The following is a 23,080-nucleotide window of genomic DNA, read 5'->3' as shown; positions in this document are numbered from 1 at the left end:
TGTCCTTCTAGTCTGGAAAGATATTTGTATCATTTCTTTGATGTTTTCCTCCCTCTGTTCTCTCTTTCAGGGATGTCTGTGAGTTAGTTCTGGGACCTCCCAGATCAGTCCTCTAAGTTTATCTTCTTTTTAGCGTGTGATTGCCTTGAATGTATCTTCTGGATCTTCTCCTAACGTATTTTGCTGCTGCTCTCATCCAGCAGTCTTAGTTCCTTGAGGACAAGAGTCAGTCCACTCTATCACTGCTGTGTTTCCCCAGTCCCCAGCACAGCCCCTCTCATGTCATAGGCAATTGATGAATATTGTCAAGTGAACAAGTTATCTTTCATTTTCCAAGAGCTTCATCCTGTTTTTCAATAGTTCCTTCATGGAACGTTCCAGTCATGTTTCATGGATAGGATATCATGTCTTACTTCCTGAAAATATTATTTGGAGATTTTTGAAGCTCCCTTTTGCTTTCTGCCTTGTCTTTGTGTCCTCCCAGTTCCTTTTCTCCTCTTGGCCATTTTGCTCTCTGTCTTTCATGGCCAGCACCTGTCTCAAACTGGTCTCTTCCTGGGCTGTCCACTCCCATCTGCAGGTCAGGCCCTCAGTGTCATCTGGAAGCTCTGGGTGTGTGGGTGAGGCTGGTGGGGCTCACAGTGTGTGCCCAGCCCCAAAGTCCAAGACCTCTGAATGTGGGGGTCTGTAGGTGTCCGAAGAGACAACTCCAACCTGGTATTCGGGGAGCCAAACTTAACCTTCCTGTCTTAAAGATAGCACTTCCTCCTCCCCTCAGCTGTGCCTGGGAGTCAAGGGTCTCTCTGGTCCAATCTCGGCAGAAAGCAGAAATCTGGCCTTCTGCAAGGATGGGAGAATAAGTTAGATCCAAGGGCTCCTCAGACAAACTTTCAAGTAGTCCCCCTGCATTCAGGTCCTCTGGCATCCTCACTGGAAGGTTGCTGGCCCCTCCAGGTCCCAGTCCCCTCTGGGCTTCTGCCATGCATGGCAACACGCCTCTTCCTGCCTCTCCCACCTGCAGACTGCTGGCTCTGGTACCACTGTTCGTCAACTCTCCAGCTTCCAAACTTGTGTTGACCTTTCCCATCTACTGCTGCCTCCTTTCCCACTCTCTTTGCCCTTGTCATTTCGTACTTCCTTTATTCATTTATTGCCATTTTATTAGTTTTCAGATGGGGTGGAGATAAACAAGGACTTCTGTCTGCCGTGTTAAACACACACAGCCACGTGTTGCCATGACAACCCCTAGGTAAGGGTGGTATAGCTTCATACTAAGCGATGTGCTGGGTGTTACCCACAATGAAAAGATAGGTTCACTTCCTCAAAAAGCTACCAGCCTCAAAGGAAAGGCAAAGGTAAGGACTTCAATATTGTGCAAGTCCTGTAACAGAGGTGTACCTGGGCCACAGCGGGGTCACCAGAGAAGTACCTCCCTCTAACAAGAGGGAGAAGGGGTCATGTAAGAGATAACACTGGGATTGTAGGATTGTGGGGAAGGAGAAAGACTTAAACTTGCGACCATTTGGAGGGCAAGAAGGAATTTTAGCTCAAATTGTTATTTTCATTGACTCTTCTCTCCAGGGAACTATAACAAAATATTGATTTCTCAGTGTACAACTCGACCTTCCCTGTCAAAATGAGCTAAACCATCGCAGATGACATCTGAGTATCCAAGATGCCCAGCAGAGCTGCCTGGAGGAGCCCCTGACCCCCACCCCCAGTTTCCTCCTGTAAAACAGAGATTAACATGAAGGTTAAATGTATGTAAATTTCCCAAGACGGTTGGCACCCACAAGGAGTTAGTCCTCCTAGCCCCCATCTCTTTTAAAGAAGAAAAGAGAAAAGACTAACATCTTCCATGTATAGCATGGGACTCACATGTGCAGAAGTATAACTTCTTTTGCTTTCTTTGCTCTTAAGCCACCATTTTCTTGAATGGTGAAAAAAATTGCCACTTCAAGGTAACTACTTTCTGATTTTAAGCTTATTCTCTTATAGGTTAGTTTGCAGTCAAGTTTATCTTTTCCTGCTCACTTCCCCGAGAGTGAGTTAAGCATCCTAAGTGGCTTATTGCCCTGGCATCTGAGAAGGCGCGTCTGGCCCTTAGTGCCCTCCAGTTGAGGGCAGGGGGCAGGGGGCAGAGGATTTTTTTAAAGAGATAATAACTAGGAATTTTCCAGCTGTAATCAAAGATACCACTCCACAGATTTAAGAGACCCAGTGATCCCAAAACAAGATACACTTCCCTATGTAGATGAAGAAGGAATTGAAAGCCACCAGAGAAATACAGATTACCTTCCCAGGAATAGCTGTTAGATTATAGCTGACTTTCCAACAGCATCAATTAAAGTCAGAAAACAGTAGAACCATAACTTCAAAATACTAAGGAAAAATGATTGCCAAACAATGGTTTCATACCCAATGAAAATAGATTTTGAGAATAAGGGTGTAATATCTTGAAAATGTCTTCCAAGGATGAAGCCAGTAACTTAAGGAAATTCTACAGGATAAATTCGGCCAGAAGGAGTGATTCCCAGATAGCAGGTCTGATGTGCAAGAAGAAATGGAGTGCAAAGAGAGTGGCAAATAGGTGGGTAAATTTCAATGAGCATTGGTTGTATAAAACAGAATAATAAGGTCTAGTAGGGTTAAGGGGAAAAATAGGCTTAAAATATGTACAAGACTAGCATGGACAGAGCTCTCCTGTCCCCATGTTTTTGAGGAAGAGGGGAAAGGTCTACATTTACTTTGGATGTGAGACTATGTACAATTCCACTCTGAGACAAAGGAAAATAAAATAAAGTCCAAACATAGGCAGGACAAGAGAAAAAAAACATAAACTTGTGTAATAAGAAAGAAAATACTATATAAGATGGAAGCTTTAAACTTAAATCTACGAACATTCACATTAAACGTAAGTGAACTTAATGTTTAAATTAAGAGTCAATAATTGTCAAACTTGACCAAAAAAAATTTTTTTAATCCAGCTATAGGCTATTTACAAAAGCTTTGCCTAAAACAAAAGTATAGAAATGTTAAAAGGGTAAAAAAAAAAATGACATACATCTACTAATCAAAATAAAAGCATTAAGGCTGTGTTAATATCAGGCATATAGACTTTAAGTAAAAAGTATGACTAGAGGGTAGAGAGAAAGAGGCTTGATTCAAAGGAAGATATGTAAGAATCATAAATACGTAGGCACTTAAATAACATATCCTTAAATATATGAAACAAAAGTTGAAAGAACGAAAAGGCAAATTAGAAAAATTCACAATCACAATGGGAGGTTTTAACATGTCTCTCTTAGTACCTAATAAAACAAGCAGCAAAAAAAAAAATCAGTAAGAACATAGATTTAAACAAAACAATTTAGCAATATTGAGTAAATGGACAGAACATCACACCCAACAGTCATAGAATACATATTTCTTTTTAAGCACACATGGAACATTAATTGAAACTGGCCATATCCTGGGACATGAAGCAAGTACCAGCACATTTCAAGTGATTGAAATTAATATAGAGTATGTTCTCTGGCTACAGTGCAACTAAGCTAGGAGTCAGTAACAAAAAGATCACCAAAAACCTCAATATGTTTGGTAATTCAGAAAAATACTTCTAAATCACTTATGGATCAAAAAAGGCATAATAATAAAAAATTAGAAAGTATTTTGAACTGAATGATCATGAAAACACTACATATCAAAACTTGTAGGATACAAGTGAAGTCATCCTTAAAGGGAAATTTTACTGCCAGAACTGTGTATATTAGAAAATAAAACAAACTGCTAATTAGCTAGCCAAGCATCCATCACCAGAAGTTAGAAAAAGAACAGCAAAATAGCACAAAGAAAGTAGGAGGATAGAATTAATAAAATTAAGAAGAGAAATTGCTGAAATGGAAAACAAACATTCTGTAGAGAAGATCAGTAAAGCCAAAAGCTGGTTCTTTGAAAAGACTGGTAAGACTGCAAACCTTGAGCAAGACTGAACAAGGGAAAACATGGAAACACAACCAACATTAGGAGTGAAAACAACATCACTGCAGGTGGTGCCGACACTAAACAGATCAGAGAATATCAGGAACAGCCTTCTGCCAATACGTTTCAAAATTTAGCTATAATGGACAGAATCCTGGAAAAATGTCAATTGCCAAAAATTATAATGAATAAATAAAAATCTGAATCGTTTCATAGCCATTTAAGAAATTAAGTCCGTAGTCCAAAAATTACACACAAATTAAAACTTCAGCCTCGTAAGACTTCACTGGTGAGTTCTACCAAACACCCAAGGTAGCGGGGGGATGTTATTTCAATCCTACACAAGCTCTTTTAGAGCGTAGTAAAGGAGGGAACTCCCAGCACTTGTTATGAGACTAGCATGACCTTGATACCAAAACCTGATGGGGACATTTAAAGAAAAGAAAATTGTAGACTTCTCTTACTTCCTAAAAAGAAAATTAGCAAAGTGAATCCATCAACACATTGAAAAGATAATATATCTTGACCAAACAGAGTTTATCTCAGGAATGCAATATTAAAGATTAGAAAGTTAATCAATGCAATGCACTATATTAACTGATTGAAGGAGAAAAACCACACAATCATTTCCAAGAATTGCAGAGAAGTCATTTATGACAAAAGCTCTTAAACTAGGAATAGCTGGGAATGTCTCTCTTTTTTTAATTTTATTGAGGCAACATTGATTTATAACACTGTGTAAGTTTCTTGTGTACAACATTATATTTCTACTTCTGGATACCATAACCATGTGCTCACTACCAACAATTTAGTTTCCACCTGTCAACATACCATTGATCTCCTTTACCTGTTTCACCCTCGCCCACACCTCCCCATCTGGTAACTTCTACTCTGTTCTCTGTATGTACATGTTTGTGTTCATGTTTGTTTTTGTTTGTTTTGTTTATTCATTTGGGATTTTTTTTGGTTTATTAGTTTTTTTATATTCCACATTTGGTATTTGTCTTTCTTCATCTGGCTAATTTTGCTTAGCATAATACCCTCAAGATCCATCCATGTCGTCACAAATGGCAAGATTTCATCTTTTTATGACTGAGTAGTATTCCACTGTATGTATACGTGTGTGTGTGTGTGTATATGGTATATACATAGTATGTATATATTTGTGTACATATATATGTGTTATATATGTGTGTATATATGTGATATACATATACACACACACACATATATATATACACCACAGCTTCTTTATCCAGTCATCTGTTGATGGACTCTTAGGTTGCTTTCATATCTTGGCTATTGTAAATAGTGCTGCAGCGGACATAGGGGTGCATATATCTTTTCAGATTAGTATTCCCATATTATTTGGATAAATATCCAGAAGTGAGATAGTTGAATTGTATGATGGTTTTATTCTTAATTTTTTGAGGAATCCATACTGTCTTCCTCAGTGGCTGCACCCATTTACATTTCCACCAACAGTGCAAGAGTGTTCTTTTTTTTTTTTTCACATTCTCACCAACATTTTTTATTTCTTATCTTTTTGATAATAGCCATTCTGACATGTGTGAGTGGTACCCCATGGTGATTTTGACTTCCATTTCGCTGATGTTTAGTGATGTTGAGCATCTTTTCATGGGCCTGTTGTGTCCTCTTTGGAAAAATGTCTATTCATCTCCTCTGCCCATTTTAAAATCAGGGTGTTTGTTTTTTTATTGTTGAGTTGTATACATTCTTTATATATTTCGGATATTAAACATCTCTTAAATAACACATATGTCAGGATAGACCAGGCTAGGCTGCAATAACAAATCCCCCAACTTGAGGAGCTTAACACTTACATGAAGTTTATCTCTCATCAGATAAATCCCACATAGGCTCAGAAGGTCTACAGGGCATTTCCCTTCCAAGCTGTCTCAGGGATCCCAGTAGACCCCATTTATGGCTTTGCTATCTTAATTGTAGCTTTCAGATTCACCATGAAGAGCTGGAAGGTCGTACAAGAATTTTTATGGCCAAGTCTAGATGAAGCATACATCCCTTCCACCCACATCCCATTGACTATAATTTAGTCAAATCACATAAACCCAACCTAATTTCAAGAGAAACAGAAGTGTTCATTTTCTGTATGCCCAGAAAGGGGAAAAATAAAAATGAGTCTTAATGAACACATGGCATGGTCTCTGCCACAACTGAAAAAGGGTATCTGTGGAAAACTTGCAGCAAACATCATATGTAATAATGAAACTTGAAAATTTTTCTTCTGATTGTGGGAATAACACAAGATTGCCTGGTAACACCATCTCTATTCAGCATTATACTACAGGTCTTAAACAATACAACAGATCTTAAACAATACAACAAGAAAAAAGTGTAAAAGGACTGAAAATGAAGCAGCAAAACTGTCAGTATTTTCGGATGGTATTATTTTAGACGTAGAAGATTCAAAAGACTCTACAGATAAACTGTTAGAATTAATGAGAGAGTTCAGCAGGTTTACAAGATACATATTCAGGATACCTAAATCAATTATCAACAATAGGGAAAATATTTTTAAAACACCGTGTATAATAGCATCAAAAAAATCAAATATCTAGGAATAAATCTTACAAAAGATATATAATTGCTCTACAAGAAAAATTGGAAGACTTTTTTTAGAAACATTTAAGAAGACCTAAATAAGTGGAAAGATATACTATGCTCGTGGATTGGAAGTCTCAGTGTTGTAAAGATGTCAGTTCTCCCTAAATTGAATTATAGATTTGATTCAGTTCCTATCAAAATTTCAGCAAGTTTTTTGTTTGTTTTTAGTTGGGGAACTGTTTCATTTTTGTGGAACTTGACAAGTGCTTTCTAAAATTTATACAAAAAATGCCATAAGTCAAGAATTGCCAAGATACTGTTGAAGAACAAGGCAGAAGGATTTGCTTAACCAGACATCAAGATGTGTACCAAAGCTCTGTTAAGCAAGGCAATGTGGCATTGTACAGGGATGGTAGACGGGGCCACAGAACAGAACAGAGAGTGGAGGAACAGCCCGGTGCACAGATGGACGCCAGTTGTTCCGCACGGGTGACAATGCACAGCATCGGGGCGGAGGAATCTTTTTGGTAAACAATGCTGGAATAATTGGCTCACCAAATGGAAAATAATTTAATAGGACTCACATCATGCACAAAGACACAAATGTGAAAAACAAAACTATAAAGCTTCTATGAGATAATATAAAAAAATTTCTTCATGACACAAAATGCACTAGCCGTAAAAGAAAACCTGACCACTCAATTACGTAAAAATTATGAACACTTGTTTTCCAAGGATACCATCAAAAGAACGGTAAGACAAGCCATCAGGTGAGAGAAGGCATTTGTGACACATAATAACCAGCCAACAAAGGACTAATATTTGGAATATGTGAAGAACTCTACAAATCGATAAAAAGGCAGATAACCCAAAATAAGGGCAAATGATTTGAACAGGCACTTCACAAAAATAATTAAGCTTGAATATTTAATAATATCTATGAATAAATGTGCAGGCTCCTTGATAAGCAGGAAAATGAACATAAAAACCACAATAAGGTATAACTACATGTCTATCAGATGGGAAAATCCTGACAGTAACCCTGTCTGGTTATTTGCTCGATGGTGCGGAACAAATGAAACTCTCAAACACTGCTGGTTGGAAGCTTAATATCTACAACCACTTTAGAAATTGCTTGGCATCATCTGGTAAAGCTGCAAACACATCTACCAAATGGCTCAGCAGTTCCACCCTTAGGTACGTATCCTAAGAAATAGATGCCTGTGTGCACAGGGCGACTTGTGCGAGGATTTTCATAGCAGCATTGTCTGTGATTGTCTAAAGCCATAATCAAGCCAAGTCCAGTAAGAATGAGATGAATCGATCATTTGGTATAGAATCACACAATAGAACATTATGCAGCAATGAAACTGGTTGGACTACATTAATTTTACTAACAAAGTGAAAAAAGCTTAACGAAAGAATACGTTCAGTATGATTCCATTTATAAAAGTTTCCGAAGCAGGTGAAATGAGTCTGTTTTTTAACGTTGTGTAAATACATGGTAAAGCTATAAAGGAAAGCAAGAGAATTAATATTATAAAAGTGAGAACAGTGATTAGCTTCCATCAGAGTGTGGGGGCTGTGACAGGGAACTTCTGTATCATAATCTAGGTGATGATTAAAAGAGGATATACTTTGTAATTTATAACTCTTTGTCAAACCCGTATGTGTTTTATCCCCTTTTATGTGCATGTTAAATTTTATAATACAACTTTTAATATATCATATACTAAGTCAAAATATTATCTCACCACATAAACATTATCTAATTTCACCTTTAACATAAGGTCCTGCAAAGCAGGTATTAACCCATTTTACAGATAAGCAAACTGAACTTCAAATGGCTAAGCGTTTTATTTTTTCCAATAGTTTGGTAATTTACCTGAAGCATCCTAGTGAGTGATAGAACTAGAGCTTCCACCCGAGGCCCACTCCATATCTCTCTGAGTCCCATTCCTACTCTTTCCGTGATGATTCTCTGTACCTTCTACAGTTCACTGGAGCTCTAAGCCTAAAATGCCTCATTCTCCAGCCCCTGAGCCATGAGCATCGCCCATCAGACAGCCCACTTCCTTTCCAAAGTATGCCTTCCATCCCCTTAGCAGCAGTCCTCCAGAGCCCACAGTGGGCCTGTGCAGTGGGTCGCATTACCAATACACTTGGTTCAGGCTAAATCCCATCCCTCCATCTTTGATCCATGAAATCCCCTATCTGGGCTGAGATGTGTAACTCTTGCCCCGCACATGATTAGAGGACAGCAGCACCCTGTAAGTCCCACACAGCAGGGAGCCATCATGTTCTTCCAACATATTCCGACCCTAATTGTCTGCACTGCTGTCTGGGAGCCTTGACTGGGCTCCACCCTCACAGCCTCTTCTCGGCTCCCCTGGGTTGTAGAAGTCTCTGGAGGAGAGGCACATGGTTCCTGAAGTGCATTTACCAGGCCCACAAGAGCTGGCCCGCTCAGGAAAGAATTCCAGGGTCTGCTCCCACTTGGGATGAGGCCCAGAGATTGTTAGCACCTGGCTGAATTCCCGCTGCCAGGTGGCAAGCCTGTACCAGAACACCACTTCTCTCCCCACCTAGGAAGGTACCAGGTGATCGGGGGTATCATCTCTCCGGTCAACGACCACTACGGGAAGAAAGACCTCGCCGCTGCCCGGCACCGGGTGGCCATGGCCCGGCTGGCCCTGCAGACGTCCGACTGGATCCGAGTAGACCCCTGGGAGAGCGAGCAGACGCAGTGGATGGAGACGGTCAAGGTGCTGAGGTACCGGTGGGCACGTGCTCATGGGATAAGCAGGGGCCACGGTCACATCTGCAGAGCCCGCGGGGTGGAAGGCAGGGATGGACTGTCGAGGGGGCTTCAGCCAGACCTTCTCACCCAAATCTGAAAAGTGTTTCTCCTTAAAGGAGGAGAGACCAACAGATTCACATTCTCAAGGAGGTCCTGGGTGAAAACAATCTCAAACCACTGCCCTTCAGGTTTCACTTTGTGAAAACGCCCAATCTTGTTTTAAAGGGCTGCAGCAACCGGGCTCCGGGGCCACCACCTAGTAGCAGTGTGACATTAGGTGCATGACAGCTTCTCAGGGACACAGTTGTCACTTGCAAAATGAGGACAATACAACCTAATGAGGATTAAGAAAATGTAAATCACTTTTCTGACCCAGAACCACTTAGTCATATTCAGTGAGACCTTTTGTTATGGTCATAACTGACTAGATTGAAACCTGTATTTACATAATAGGCCATCTTTTCTAATTGTACACATTCTGGGTTCTATAAATCTCGACTTAGAAAAACAGACTATGAATCTAGAAGTAGTTACACAAGATTTTTTTTTTTCTCCTGAAATTACTATTAGCATTTGGCTTAAGTACAGTAGCTGTCTAAAAGCCCCGGCCAGCCCTGTATGTTAGACCAGCGGGTCACTGACTTGTGTCTGGGAAACATTACTGGGAGTTTTCTAGAAAAGCAGGAAGTCCCACCTGTCCTGGCTGTCAGAGGGGATTGTGAGGGGGCCTGCCTGTCGCTAATGACAGCCAGCTCTGCTCAAGGGATTGCAAACTCTCAGCTGTGCCTTTATCTGTATGAAAGCACTAGGATTGTCAGGGAAGAGGAGACACAAGTGACGAGGTTGAATAACTGGCAGGCCTGCCCATAATTTGTTTGGGTTTTCATTTTTTATTTCTCTTCACAGTCACGTGGGAGAAAAATTTTTACCTGTTTAGAAAAGGCAAACATTTAGTTTCCATATCCTGGTTCTTATTCCTTACCCTTTGCGGGGAAGGAACCAGCTAGAAGCATTCAGCACTTCAAAACCTGTTGCCAAATTAAAGGGGAGCAAATGTGAAATAATTGTTAGGGTGTATGCTCTTTTTTTTTTAACATAAGGGATAAATTTACACCCAAATTGTCCTTTCAGAATAAGCAATCTGTATAGTCAGCTCCCATTTATCTAGGCTGATAGGAGTGGAAACAAAACAGGTAATCCAGCAAATCATTTAGCTTTAACACATAGTTAGAAACAAACCAACACTCTCTTTCTCTGCCCCGTGGAGGTAATGTGACCTGGGGCCCAGATCTTGGAGCCAAATTTACTAGCGAAGTGACTTGATGTGAGTGAGTTAGCCTCTTTGAGTCTCAGTTTCTCACCTAATAAGATGGGGATGACACCACCTACTTCACTGGGATACTGTGTGAATTAAGTGAGATGATGTAGGAAAAACCTGGTTTATAGGAGGTGCTTAATCATGTTAGCTACCTTCCCTGCATCGCTAACCCTGGCCCGTAATTTATCCTTAGAACAGATAAGCCATTCACGGATAAACAGGATTTGACCACAGTACCACATAATCAATATTCTGCTGCAAAATGCAGGCCTAAGATTTTCCTGGACACATTCTTTTTCTTCTTTTACTGTATCCCTTACCCTGGTGCTTTTCAGCCCTGGCTGTGCATTGAATCAACTAGGCAGCTTTCAGAAGCACTGAAGCCTGAGTCTTACCCCAGAGGCTGGGATGTCCTTGGTCCAGCATGGAGCATTAGGATTTTTAAGAGCTCCCTGGTGATTCTAATGCGTGGCCAGGGTTGAGCCCCCCAGCCTCAGTCACCAAGTGTGTGAACCGTGCTTATGGTTAATACCAGTGGTCTCAGTCCTGGGAAGCTTTTGTAAATGCTCCACCTTCCCTACCCCAGGATTATGGTTTTCCTGGGGCAGGGTCTAGATGTGACTATTTTTTTAAAGGTCTCCAAATAATTTATTTTGTGCAGCTAAGGTGAATCCACTGATACAGTCGACACCATTTTAGCAGATAGCTGATTATGATTTTTTTTTCAATATTTGTAGTGGGCTTCATTAGAAAATTTGCTTCATTACTAATGTTTTCCTAAAATTACCAAAAGCATTTTTTTAAGGTTGAAAAGCCAGTTGAAACTGTAAAGTTGGGTGATTCTAGCAGCACAGCAGAAATCCACTGCACCCTTTGCTCCATTTAGTGTCTTCTTGGTGAGTCAACAGTGGCTCTACATCATGGTGACAGTGACGTACGTCACTATGAACTAAATTCACTCTAGGGTTTATTGAATATTCTTCTCTTTGTCAGATTGCTTCTTTTTACTCTATTTTTTTTTAATATGAGCCAGCTTTCGTGCTTTTAGGTCATTTAGGAACTTCTTTCACTCATCTTTTCCCCATGTTTGGGGGAGGTCCTTTGTCATGATGCTATTTGATGTGGTCAAATCAGCAGCAGCATCTCATGTACCCCTTTGCAAAGATGATCATGTTCCCATTTTACAGATGAGGAAACTGAGGCTCAGAGAGTTAATCACAGTCACACAACAAATAAGCTCATGGTGGAACCCCAGTCTGTTGGACTCTGAAGTCACTCTTAGGGCCATCTTCAAAACCAGTCATCTTACTGGTGGGAACACAGTGTGGCTGACATTGCTCCTGCCACAATGACTCTGATTGGGCATCCCTGGAGCACAGGAGCTGCTGAGGACACAGAGAACATGCTTCCAGGGTCAGTCATCAGGCCCAGGGTACCACTCAGGCAGGCAACAAGAGGAAGCAGTGACTACTGCCCCACAAAGGCAGAGTGGAAGTCTGGGAGGAAGATGTATTTGGCACGGAAAGTAATCATTTGTACACCAGCATTCAGAGCTCCAGCTAATAATCAAAGTAGGGTCGACTTGAACTAGGGGCTTCAAGGTAAATAAAATTAAATGATAGTACCACCTTTTATTGATCACCTACTATGTGTGCCAGGTGTATGAGATCTGGTCAGCTCAGCAACTCTGAGCAATTGGTGGGTTTGACTGCATTTCACAGATGAGGGAATGGAGGCTCTAAAGGGGTCAGCAACATACTCAAAGTCCTACAGTTAGAAAGTGGAGGTGAGACTCAGACCTACTTCAGTCCAATGCGAGATTCCAGACTAACCCGGGACTGAATCCTCAGAGATGACATTTACCAAAACCAAAGCAACAGGACAATAACGGAAACACAGACAAATCCAGCAAGGCCCTAAGAAGACTCAGCTGAGTCTCTGACAGCATCAGGAAGGATTTTGGACCAGAATGAAATATATTTATTTATCCACCCCTTCTACCATTCCTGAATTCCGCTGACTTTAGGTAAGCAGTTTTCTCAGGACCGAGAATATAAGGATGAATTAAACGAGCTCCCTGTTCACCGTCTGGTAGGGAAGATAGACTGAGAGTAATGATGCTAATAAAGCTAGTGTTGATTTGGCACACTCTGTGCGGGGGATGTGCTAAGCTCTTTAATATATATTTCTTTAATTGAAGTATAGCCAGTTTACGAGTTGTGTCAATTTCTTGTGTACAGCAGAATGCTTCAGTCATACATGAACATACATAGATTTTTTTTAATATATATATTTTGATTGAATTATAGTCAGTTTACAAGCTAAGCTCTTTAATTCACCCTCACAACAGCCCTCTGGAGTGGTCCTGTATCATCCCCCATTCTACAGATAAGGAAGCTGGAGGCAGATTGCCTGTGGAACACCAAGATTCCACAATTGCTAGTTGGAACCAGAATTCCAGGCCATTTCATTCTAGAACTTGACCTTTCCACTGCACCTTCTCCCAGTGACAGTCAGCATCAGCCACTTGCCCAGCCAGGAAGAAGCACTTCTCCTTCATGGTCTTATGATCCCAGTGTAGGCAAGGCGGGCATTAACTTTCCTGACCAATTAACAGAGGTCAAGGAGGCTCTGAGAGTGTTAGTGATTCACCCAGAGTCATACAAGCAGGGGAGCCTAAACTTGAACCTGGCCACTCTGGCTACAAAGCACCTGCTGTTCATACCAGGCACTGCTCCCTCCTGAACACAGCTCCAGTAGATGCATGTTACAGTTGGTGGAAGATTGAAGATCAAATTGATACAAGACGTAATGATTATCTGTGCTTGATTAAAAAAAAGAAGGCCCGGGTATCTCTTGATTTGCAGAAGACAGATTACTGAAAGAGCTAGGCCTGCCAAATTGGTTTAAGTCAGATCATATTTGAACTGCTAACACGTAATGAGATTTGCCCTGTGCTGCACATCGTTTCGTGCACGTTGCATGTGTAACTACTTTCATCTTCATAACCACCCATTGGAGGCAGGTACTGTCATCATTCCTCACTTTGCAGGTGCTGGGACCGGAAACCACCCACCCAGGGTCCCACATCTGGCTGGTGGGGGAGCTGGGATTCAACCCAGGCTGCCTGGCCCCAAGCCAGGCACTGAGCCATCACCCTGTCAAGTTCTGAAGTACTAGCTTCCAATAAGAGCGAGCATCCTTTTGGAGCAGCAACTGTAGGCCATGCACTGTGCCAGTGCTTCCTGTGTGGTAGCTCACTTACTATCACAAAAGTCTAAAAAGTAGGTGTATTATCCCAGCTTTACAAATGAGCTCAGGTCCATCTGATTCTAGTAGCCCAGGTCCTTAATCCCTATTCAGCTTTTTTTTTTTTTAAGTGAGATACTGAAAGGAAATACTGAAGGAGTAGAAATATGCCCATTTCCTTCCCTCTGCAGGGCTCAGGGAAGGCAGTGAGCTGTCAGATAGGGCCCTCTGTGAGCTCCCAGCCCTGTCTGCTTTAGTTCCCAGCCCTGGGCATAGGGCCTGGCCCACAGTAGGCACTCAGCAAATATTTGTGGAATGAGCTGCCTAAAATGGACAAAAGCTGGTTGAGGCTTAAAATCAGAGACCCGCCCTGGGTGGCTTTGGGGGACTGTAGGTGGCACGGACACACCCTGAGCCCCGTCTGCTTACAACACAGGCATCATCGCAACGAACTGCTCAGATCTCTGCCCAAGACAGAAGGCGCAGACCAAGGCAGAGCCGCCTCCCCGGCCCCCGCAGGTGGGTGCTGACCCCCTCATCCGTGGGAGGGTGAGATGTCATGGTTCCCGGCGAGAACGGATGGGAGTCACAGCCCCCTGGACACAGATAAAAGTTTTTGAGACCTGCTTGGCTTCTCATGTTAGAAGTTCAAAATAAACAATCTGCCACCATCCCTTGTAAGTTGTTACACTAATTTGGGATTTTCTGCCCCCAAGGGAGTTTACCTCCCCTTGTGACTTGTGCTTATGACCTGGATTACAGTCAGGGATAAACTGCGGGGTTCTGCTGGGCTGCTTTGGAAAACCTCAGCCTTTTCGAATACAAAAAGTGCCATTATAACCCTTAAATCGAGAGGCTAATACTTCAGAGCAGTGTTACTCAATGTTTTACTCAGAAGAGGAAACTTATTTTTAAGGAATTTAAAGTCAATTTGGATTATCCTTCTAATTTGTAGTCCTGAGTTTTACCTTGTTGTTAGCTGCCGGTGTTTGACAGAACCGTTTCAGCTGTGATTTCCGGGTGCCTCCCTTCTACACGCCAGCTCTGGTACCCGGGGTCAGATGCACAGCCCCTCATGCAGATACACAGGAGCACCAGCAATGGGAGGCAGGATGCGCGCGGGCAAGGAATCACTGGTCCCACTGGGCCGAAATTCTGGCCGGCTCATCTGCAGGGTTTCCTAAAGCAGCTCTCCCAACTTTGGTTAGTGGGACACTATTTCCAGATCAGAAGGGCTCTGGAATTTCACAGTTAAACAAACTTAAAGTGGCGTCTTTACTGCAAAACTTTTCAGAGCCTTTACTGTGTTCATGTGTACTGTGACTCTGTAAGAAAGGGGAACAGGTCTCAGGCATTCTTATCACTTTTTAATTACAGGACTCTTTTTAATGCATTGTTAGTATTTCTCAGAACTGGTGCTCCCCAGAACACAGACTGGGAAATGCTTTTCTAAAAGGGTTTGAAAAGAGGGGAAGGTATAGCTTGGTGGTAGAGTGAATGCTTAGCATGCATGAGGTCCTGCATTCAATCTCCTGTACCTCCATTAAATTATTATTTTTTATTATTATTATTATTTTATTATTGTTGTTGTTGTTGTTATTATTCTTTTAAAACAAAATAAAAAATGAAAAGGACTTGAATATCCCACCAGGCCCTAAAGGATATACTGAATGCTGGTCAAAGGATCACTCACTTGCAAAGCTGGTTAAAAACACTAATTCCCAGGCCACGCCCCAGACCTCCTTAGCAGAGAACGGGGCCTGGGAGTCTGCATGTTTAATAGGCAGTCCTGGGATTTGCTCTACCGCCAGTCTGGGGAGCGGTACTGGAGGAGGAACCTAAGGAAGTTACAGAGTGTCCTATATAATCAGTGCATGCAGTGTTTATTACACGCCTCTGGTCTCCCTGTCCGCCCTTCGGTTGTCTGCAATGGGCTCCTCCCTGCCTGTCCCCAGGTCATGAGTACAGCACAGTGTTCATGCTCAGTCTTTGCCTTCTGTCTGAATCACCTCTGGCTCTGCATCACACCTAAGAGGGTTCTAGAGATGCTGGCTGAGAACAGAGACAGCCTGCCCCAGCCCTGCCCTGAGCCGGGGACAGGCTGTGTATGGTGGTGAGTCCAGGCATGGATCAGGGAGATCGTCTGGAGGAGGAGACCCCTGCACCGCGGTGCAGACTCATCTGGGATTGGGATGTTTGGGGCAGAGGGGCAGCTGAGTGAGGCACACAGGGGCTGGGCATTCCGTGCCAGTGGGGAAATGCTGGAGCCTCCAGAGGGAGTGGAGCAGAAAGGAGCTGGCAGCCAGTGAAGTGGGAGGAATGCCGCTCTGTTGCTCCCAGCTTTTTACACCTCACCTCTCTGCAGATGCTTCCAGAATCCCTGCCTCTTGTCCTGGCCTGCCCCTCATCCCCCTTCCCTTCTTGGCTCCTCTATTGAAAACCTGTCTGTCCTGTGAGGCCCAGTTTGGAACCCACCTTCCCCATAAAACCAGCCCCTCCCTCCGCCAAAGCTCACCCCACATTCTTTTTAGATTTCTTTTTCCAGGGGCTACTAGCCTGCTCTACTTGGCCCTGTGATGTTAGGGGTTTATTCCTTACCCCCTTTCTCTCCGTTCAAACCCTAAATCCCACTCGTCTTGCCCTCATCCGAAGTAACTGTTAAAAACGGAAGTTTTAGAAAGTGGGCTTTTCAATTTACCAAAATACATCAGGGGTTTTAAAAATGTTTGCACCCTTTGCTTGAGAAATTCCCCTTCTAGGAATCTGGCTGAGGAGGTAATTAGAAATTGGGACAAAGATTTATGCAGAAAGATATTTATCACAGCCAATTTTATAATGGCAGATAAAAGCATCCTCAGTGTTTAAATATAAGGAAATGTGTAAGTAAGTTATATTGTATATATCTGATGAAGAATCTACAGAAAAAGGTTTTCATGATAGGGAGAACACTTAGGAGGTAAGTGGAAAACAATCAGTATACAATTACTGTGTAATCTCAAGTACATAAAAAATGTGTAAATATACTTTCATATCTATTTGCATGTCTAAATAGAAAAGACTAAAGAAATACACTAAAATATTGAGTTTTTTGTAGAAAGCAGAACTGTTGTTATTTTCCACTTTAAATACGTAAATATTTTCCATACATTCCATAATTGACACAGATTTTGTTTGTAGTCAGAAAAAAAAAAAACTAGAGCAACTAAGAAAAGGAAGGTGGAGTTTTTCTCACTGTAAGTTTGGCATTTGACGAGGTTGCTTGTATGTTCCTAGTGACATCTTCCTAAGGGCCATTTTGTGTGCTGTGTGTTTTGCTGCCTGCTATCCTACTCTGGGACTGCAAACTACCAGCTGAGCTTGGCATTTTGGGCTGCCAGAGCCCGGCTTTGCCCATCACTCCTGTGATCTGCAGTCCTCCTTGGACTCACCCAGAGGCACGTGGACTGCTGTGTGCTGGGCCACTTGGGCATCACACTGTGGGATGGATGATGGCTCAGTCCTTTCACACCCTGACTCTGTCTCCTGTGAAGGTGGTCCCTGCCTTGGCTGATGGGGCCAAGCAACCTTCAGAAGATTCTCCTCTCATACAACCAGAGCAAACACTCCACCAGTTTCCAGGTGGCCTTGTGTGGTTAATTTGGGTGCCGCCCTTCAGATTTGTCAATGCCTGGCTTCATCTCGGGTGTCCCGTGTGGACCCAGAAGTCCCACACTCCACACACCACTCTCCGTGCCGGTGTTCATCTCCTGCTCGAAGCGGGAAATTTCCATTGCATTCTCTCCATCACTCAGCTCCCATAACTTCCAAAGGAGGCTTTATCATCCCCACCTAACAGGTCCATCAGCCGTAACTATCCCAGGGCCCTAGGGCTGACTGACCTCAGGGTTGGTGCTCTTTGATGGCAAAGAGTTGGGACAGCTGGACATTCAAAGGGAAAGGTCCTGGTGGCCCTTCTCCCACTTTCTATGTTAATCTCCGCTTCATCTGCTTTCTAAAGCCCGCAGCTATTCAAAGACAGAGCACACTGTCCTAAAACACCCACGGACATCTATTTATGTCACTGTATCACCATTAGGGCAAATGCAATTGGCAGCCTTTATTCAAAACCTCAGAGTTACAGTCTTTGGACTTGGACAGTCAGAGTCACTCGGTTTGCAGATTTGATAGCAGTGATGTGGATGGATCTGAAAGGGAGATGTACGTGCCTCTGGAGGGCCTGATGACAGGACTGCGCAGAGCTGGGGTCTGAGACACGTGCTGCATCGATCCAGCCCCACAGACATGCCTTTGACTTGGGGGAAGGGGGAAGGGGTGGGTACTTATCCCTTCCGAGAAAGGGCTCAGAGTGAATCATTTGTAATGAATCAAACAGTATCTAATATTGAAGCAAACTTGTGGAAGTCATCCCCACAAAAATCCACCAGGAGAAAAGGAACTTTTGACCTGTGGGAACAGGGGGTTGTGCCCCAGGCTCCAGGAGACCCTGGAATTCAGTGCACAGCACTTAACCTCCCCCATAGAAAGACCACAGAACTACTCAGTTGTTTGAAAGGTCTAATGCTGGTCTCTTGCTATATTACAATGGTCAAATAAATAAGAAATTAAAGTAAAACCTCGCAGATGCAGAACAGCTCAAATCCCCATACATGTGGGAAGCATGGGACCAGCCCAAATCAGTGAAAAGTCTTAAGTTACTGAATAATTTTTAAATGCAGTTTTACTGATATTAAAAGGCTGGGCACTGAGGAGACACTCCGCTGAGTGTTGAATGGATTGCTGAAAAAGTAGTTAAATAGGTGGGTGGATGGCAGTTAACACATAGCACACTAACTTTGTTCCAAGCACTGTTCTAAGTACTTTACATTTATAAGCTCATTCAATTCGAAAATAATCCTATGAGATAAGTACTGTGAATATCTTCATTTTAAACTTGAGGTTACCCGGCTGTCAGCTGGTAGAGCCAGGGTTTGAATCCAAGGAGTCTGGCTCTTGAGTTTTAGTTCTTCACCATGGAGAATTCGTGAGTAAATGTTTGAATATCACTTTATTATACCAATATTATGCTGCTCAGGAGTTTGAAGTGTGTTTCTGTAATTACATCTGCTGCTTTAAAAATGAGTAAACAGGTCCAGTGCCACCATTTTACAGATGGGGAGACTGAGGCCCAGAGGAGGAAGGATCTCAGCTCCAGCCCCCCTCCTGTGCTGGATGGAGGCTGGAACTCCGACCTCTCCGTGACACCCCCAGCTTCTCACTTTCCAGTCCACCACTGGCCTGATGCTCCTTTGTAAACTCATCCCTCTGGTCCACGTCCAGATTCCTTGGAAGGTTCTGCAGTAGGTTTCCCTCTGCAGCTGGTATCCCTGAAGCCCCTCCCAGCTGAGGTTTCACAGTGACTGAGAGATGCCAGTGCTCTGGGAGCCCAGCCTTTGCCATTCCCTGAAGCTAGCACTGGCTTCCAAAAGGACCAGAGAGCCTGCTTGCTTACTTCTATCGTGGACTCGGTTTTTCCTTTTCGGAGCAGCCCATTTAAAGGGGACAAGAACAGGATCGGACTGGGGAAATCCAGGCAGGGGTGGCGCGTGTCCAATTCCTGCCAGCGGGTGGCGGCAGAGCCCAGAAATTTCAACTGCCCCAGCTGGAGGCTTGGCTGCCTGGATTTGAATCCTGACTTTGCCTAAATGCGTGACCTCATGCAAGTCACTTGCCTTCTCTATGCCTTGGTCTCCCCCTCCGCAAAATGGGCACAACAATAACACCTACCTCATGAAATTGTTCTGAGGCTCCAATGAGATTACACACAGAGAGTGCTTAGCAATAGTGCTCAGAGTAAGCAACCAATAAAAGCTCTTCTTTTAACATCACTCTCATCATCCTCTGTTAGAACAAAGCCAGAGGCTTATCCACATTGATCAGTTGTTCTAGAGCTTTGTTTTATTGAAAACAGATGAAAAGGTCGCCAGCTGGGCTCTCAGAGACCTTTTAGCTACCCAAAGATCCTTTATAATTAACCTTTATGATGAGATTTTCCTTATGAAAGTACCACGTGTTAGGGCTGAAATAGATTTTGAGAAAGGCAGTGTGGGTTGGAGCTTATTAGTCTCAGGGATTTAAAAACTTCATCTTCTATCACAAGACAGGGTTTTGGGTACAGCACAGCCCCCTTTGGGCCACTCTGCCGTGGGGTCCAGCGACCACAGACAGACTTGTGGTATAACCCTGAAAAAAAAAATCCATTTTGTATTACTTGCCACTTTGCCAATATTAAACAAACGATGTATTGAGATGTATTGATTAAAGTATTACTTCTACCTGTATGTCCCTAAAGTAGCTTCAGATTCATTTATATGCTTTTTCTTTTGAAGTCATGAACAAGGAGACATTGAGTTCCCAATACATCCCAAGAAAAGCAGTTAGTGAATTTTTCAAACAGAATATGATGTTATCTTTCCAGGCCCTGAGTCCTCTGTAATTTTCTTGGGATCCACCCTTGTTTTTCCAGCTGTGCCTGAGCTGAAGCTCCTGTGCGGGGCAGATGTGCTGAAGACCTTCCAGACCCCCAACCTCTGGAAAGATGCACACATCCAGGAGATAGTGGAGAAGTTCGGCTTGGTGTGTGTGGACCGGGTAGGGCATGACCCAAAGGGGTACATCTTGGGCTCGCCCATCCTGCAGAAGTACCAGGACAACATCCACCTGGCCAGGGAGCCTGTGCAGAACGAGATCAGCGCCACGTACATCAGGAGGGCCCTGGCCCAAGGGCAGAGCGTGAAGTACCTGCTCCCAGACGCCGTCATCTCCTACATCAAGGAGCACGGCCTCTACACCAGGGACACCAGCACGGAGAGGAATGAAGATTAGATGGGCTGGACCAGCCCTTCCTCCCCCACCGAGCTCCTCCTGAGGACAGCCGGCTAAGGTCTTGGTTTTTGTTCATTTTTCCATTTTTCATTTGGTCTGTTTCAACAGCAGTTTTGCTTCTGAGGAGTCTTCTGTGCCAGGAAGAGATACCTTCTTTTGGGAGGAGCAAACGTCTACATCACAAGGAGGGACATTTATCATAGACGTTAAAATGGTGTGGCAGGTCACTGGGGTTAGGCAAGAGCTCTCAGAACCTCTGGTTGAAGAGATCTTATTTTGTAAATGGTAGTTTTGGCTGCGCACTGAAGGTTCTGCACGTGACAGGGACCACTGAGGGTCAGATCGGAATTGCCCACAATGTGTTTTTCTAACCAGGACCAGGTGCAGCTTGCCGGTCTTGATTGGAGAGGCTTGACAGGATGCTAATTACCAAACAGTGGGCTTTGTCAATGCATTGCTTCAACAGAATAACACTCTGTCAAGGTGTCAAGAATTTGGAAGCGGCACTTTGCTGATTTACATTGAATCTTCCCTTACAAACCACTGTCTGCCTGCCTACTGGCCATCGATAGAATTTAAACTTAAGTCTTTCTAAGTAGTGATACTCAAACAATATTTTTGATACAGTATATATATTTTTTTCTAATACAGCTAATCTATGAATGCTAGCACTCCCGATTTCCAGGTTTGTAAAAAGGAACTGAGGTAAAACAGAGGCCTTGACTATTTTAGAGGATCTTCTTGAATGTTTTATGACTGCCTGCCTGTTTGAATATTGGCAGAGGGATAAATAATAAATTGACATCAAAAAGTGCTAATGAAAAGTTTCTCTTTTTTCTTTCTTTGTTATATTATTCATGCCTGATGTACCAGCTGTTGCTCTTCTTTTTGGCTATTCCATGAAATTTGCTAATGTTCCAATCGAACTGGCATGAATTTAAAAGTTTCTGTTCCCGAGGATGAGCAGTGGAGGGAAGACACTGCTTTCAACACCAAGCAGACAGTGCTCTGAGCTCTGGGTCGATGGCTGTGTTCAGGTGAGCCCTGAAAGATACAAACAGGAACCTTGTGTGTGTTCAGGATTTGTCTTTCCACCCCCAATTAGGAGGAGGTGGTTTTGATTGGCCGAATTCAGTTTGAGTTTACTCTTTCTACTTCCTGACCAAACGACTGAACGCATTCAGAATTGACTTCTCCAGGATTTTACGCTGGTTCATCCTTGCTACAAATGTAATCATGCAGAAACACAAAGGGTCGGTGGGAAGAATCTAGTATCTTCCGAAATATATCCCAGTGTTGGTGGGTGTGTCATGATGCACATGAGTGAAGCAGGAAATCATCAGGATTTCCTGCATCCAGAGTAGTGGGACCCTCCGGTGAGGGTCCCCAGACTTCCGCCCCTGCAACCTTTGAAGCTGCTGGCCATTCCCCACCCTAATGAGCTCTGCCCTTAAGAGCTCCTTAAGGACCCTGATGATTCAGGGGAATAGGGATCAAATGGCCTTGTCCAGGAGCTGCCACAGCAAGTTGACTGCCTCCCTTCCCCACCATGAGCCTTAGTTTCCCAGTCTCTAAAATGGGGAGGTTTAATTAGACAGCCTCTAAATTCTCTTCCATTTTTCTAAGACTCTGAGTGCCTCTGACTTCAGCCTCTCCACCCTTCTTTGGGTCCAGTACACTTCTGATCAGACTGGAAGCTCCCCAAGGGCAGGGGTCTCTGTTCTGGAGGGTTATTTGGGGGGGTGGGGTGGAGGGGGCCTTTTTTTTTTTTTTTTTTTTTTGGCTGCTGTATCCTAAGTGACAAGAAATTTGCTACTCCAAGTGTGGTTCCAGGCCCAGTGTCTGTCTGCCCTGGGAGCTGGTTAGAAATGCAGGCTCTCAGGCCCCACCCCAGACCTACTGACTAAGAATCTGCGTTTGAATCAGCTTCCCCCACCATTCAGTGCACTTGCCTAGAATAGTCCCTGTTATGATAACTATTAGTTTTGTTTTGAATAAACTGTATGAGTGAAATTGCATCACATTTACTTTGGTGAATAGCTTCCTCCTTACTGTCTGAGCAACGCTGCCCACCTGTTCTGTGTGGGGTATAGAAGGCAAAGGAGGAAAAAAAACCAAAAAACAGCAAATAGCTGTAGTGCCCAGAAGAAGTAAGAGAGGGAGCCTGTGGGTTTGAGGCAAGGCTTCTCCCCTTGGGCACTACTGACATCCGTGCCAGACAGTTCTTTGCTGTGAGGGCTTGTCCTGTGCATTCCAGGTGCTTAGCAGTATCCCTGGCCTTGATT

General features: G+C 43.3%; 1 protein-coding gene across 2 annotated transcripts in view; it reads left to right on the top strand.

The window, feature by feature from the left end:
- The window catches only part of NMNAT3 (nicotinamide nucleotide adenylyltransferase 3), a 102,752-nt gene extending 81,139 nt beyond the window's left edge, over window positions 1-21,613 (top strand). For both annotated transcript variants that reach the window (XM_006218019.4, XM_072958079.1), the window contains 3 exons: window positions 9,157-9,340; window positions 14,371-14,453; window positions 20,437-21,613. In XM_006218019.4, the coding sequence (XP_006218081.1) occupies window positions 9,157-9,340; window positions 14,371-14,453; window positions 20,437-20,795 (626 nt within the window). In that variant the 3' untranslated portion in view covers window positions 20,796-21,613. The remainder of the gene's footprint in view (window positions 1-9,156; window positions 9,341-14,370; window positions 14,454-20,436) is intronic.
- Window positions 21,614-23,080: the final 1,467 nt, after the last annotated feature.

The sequence above is a fragment of the Vicugna pacos genome, chromosome 1, assembly GCF_048564905.1.
Source record: "Vicugna pacos chromosome 1, VicPac4, whole genome shotgun sequence".
Classification (NCBI taxonomy): domain Eukaryota; kingdom Metazoa; phylum Chordata; class Mammalia; order Artiodactyla; family Camelidae; genus Vicugna; species Vicugna pacos.
The sequence above is the reverse complement of the archived record's forward strand: the minus strand, read 5'-3'. Positions and strand labels throughout refer to the sequence as shown.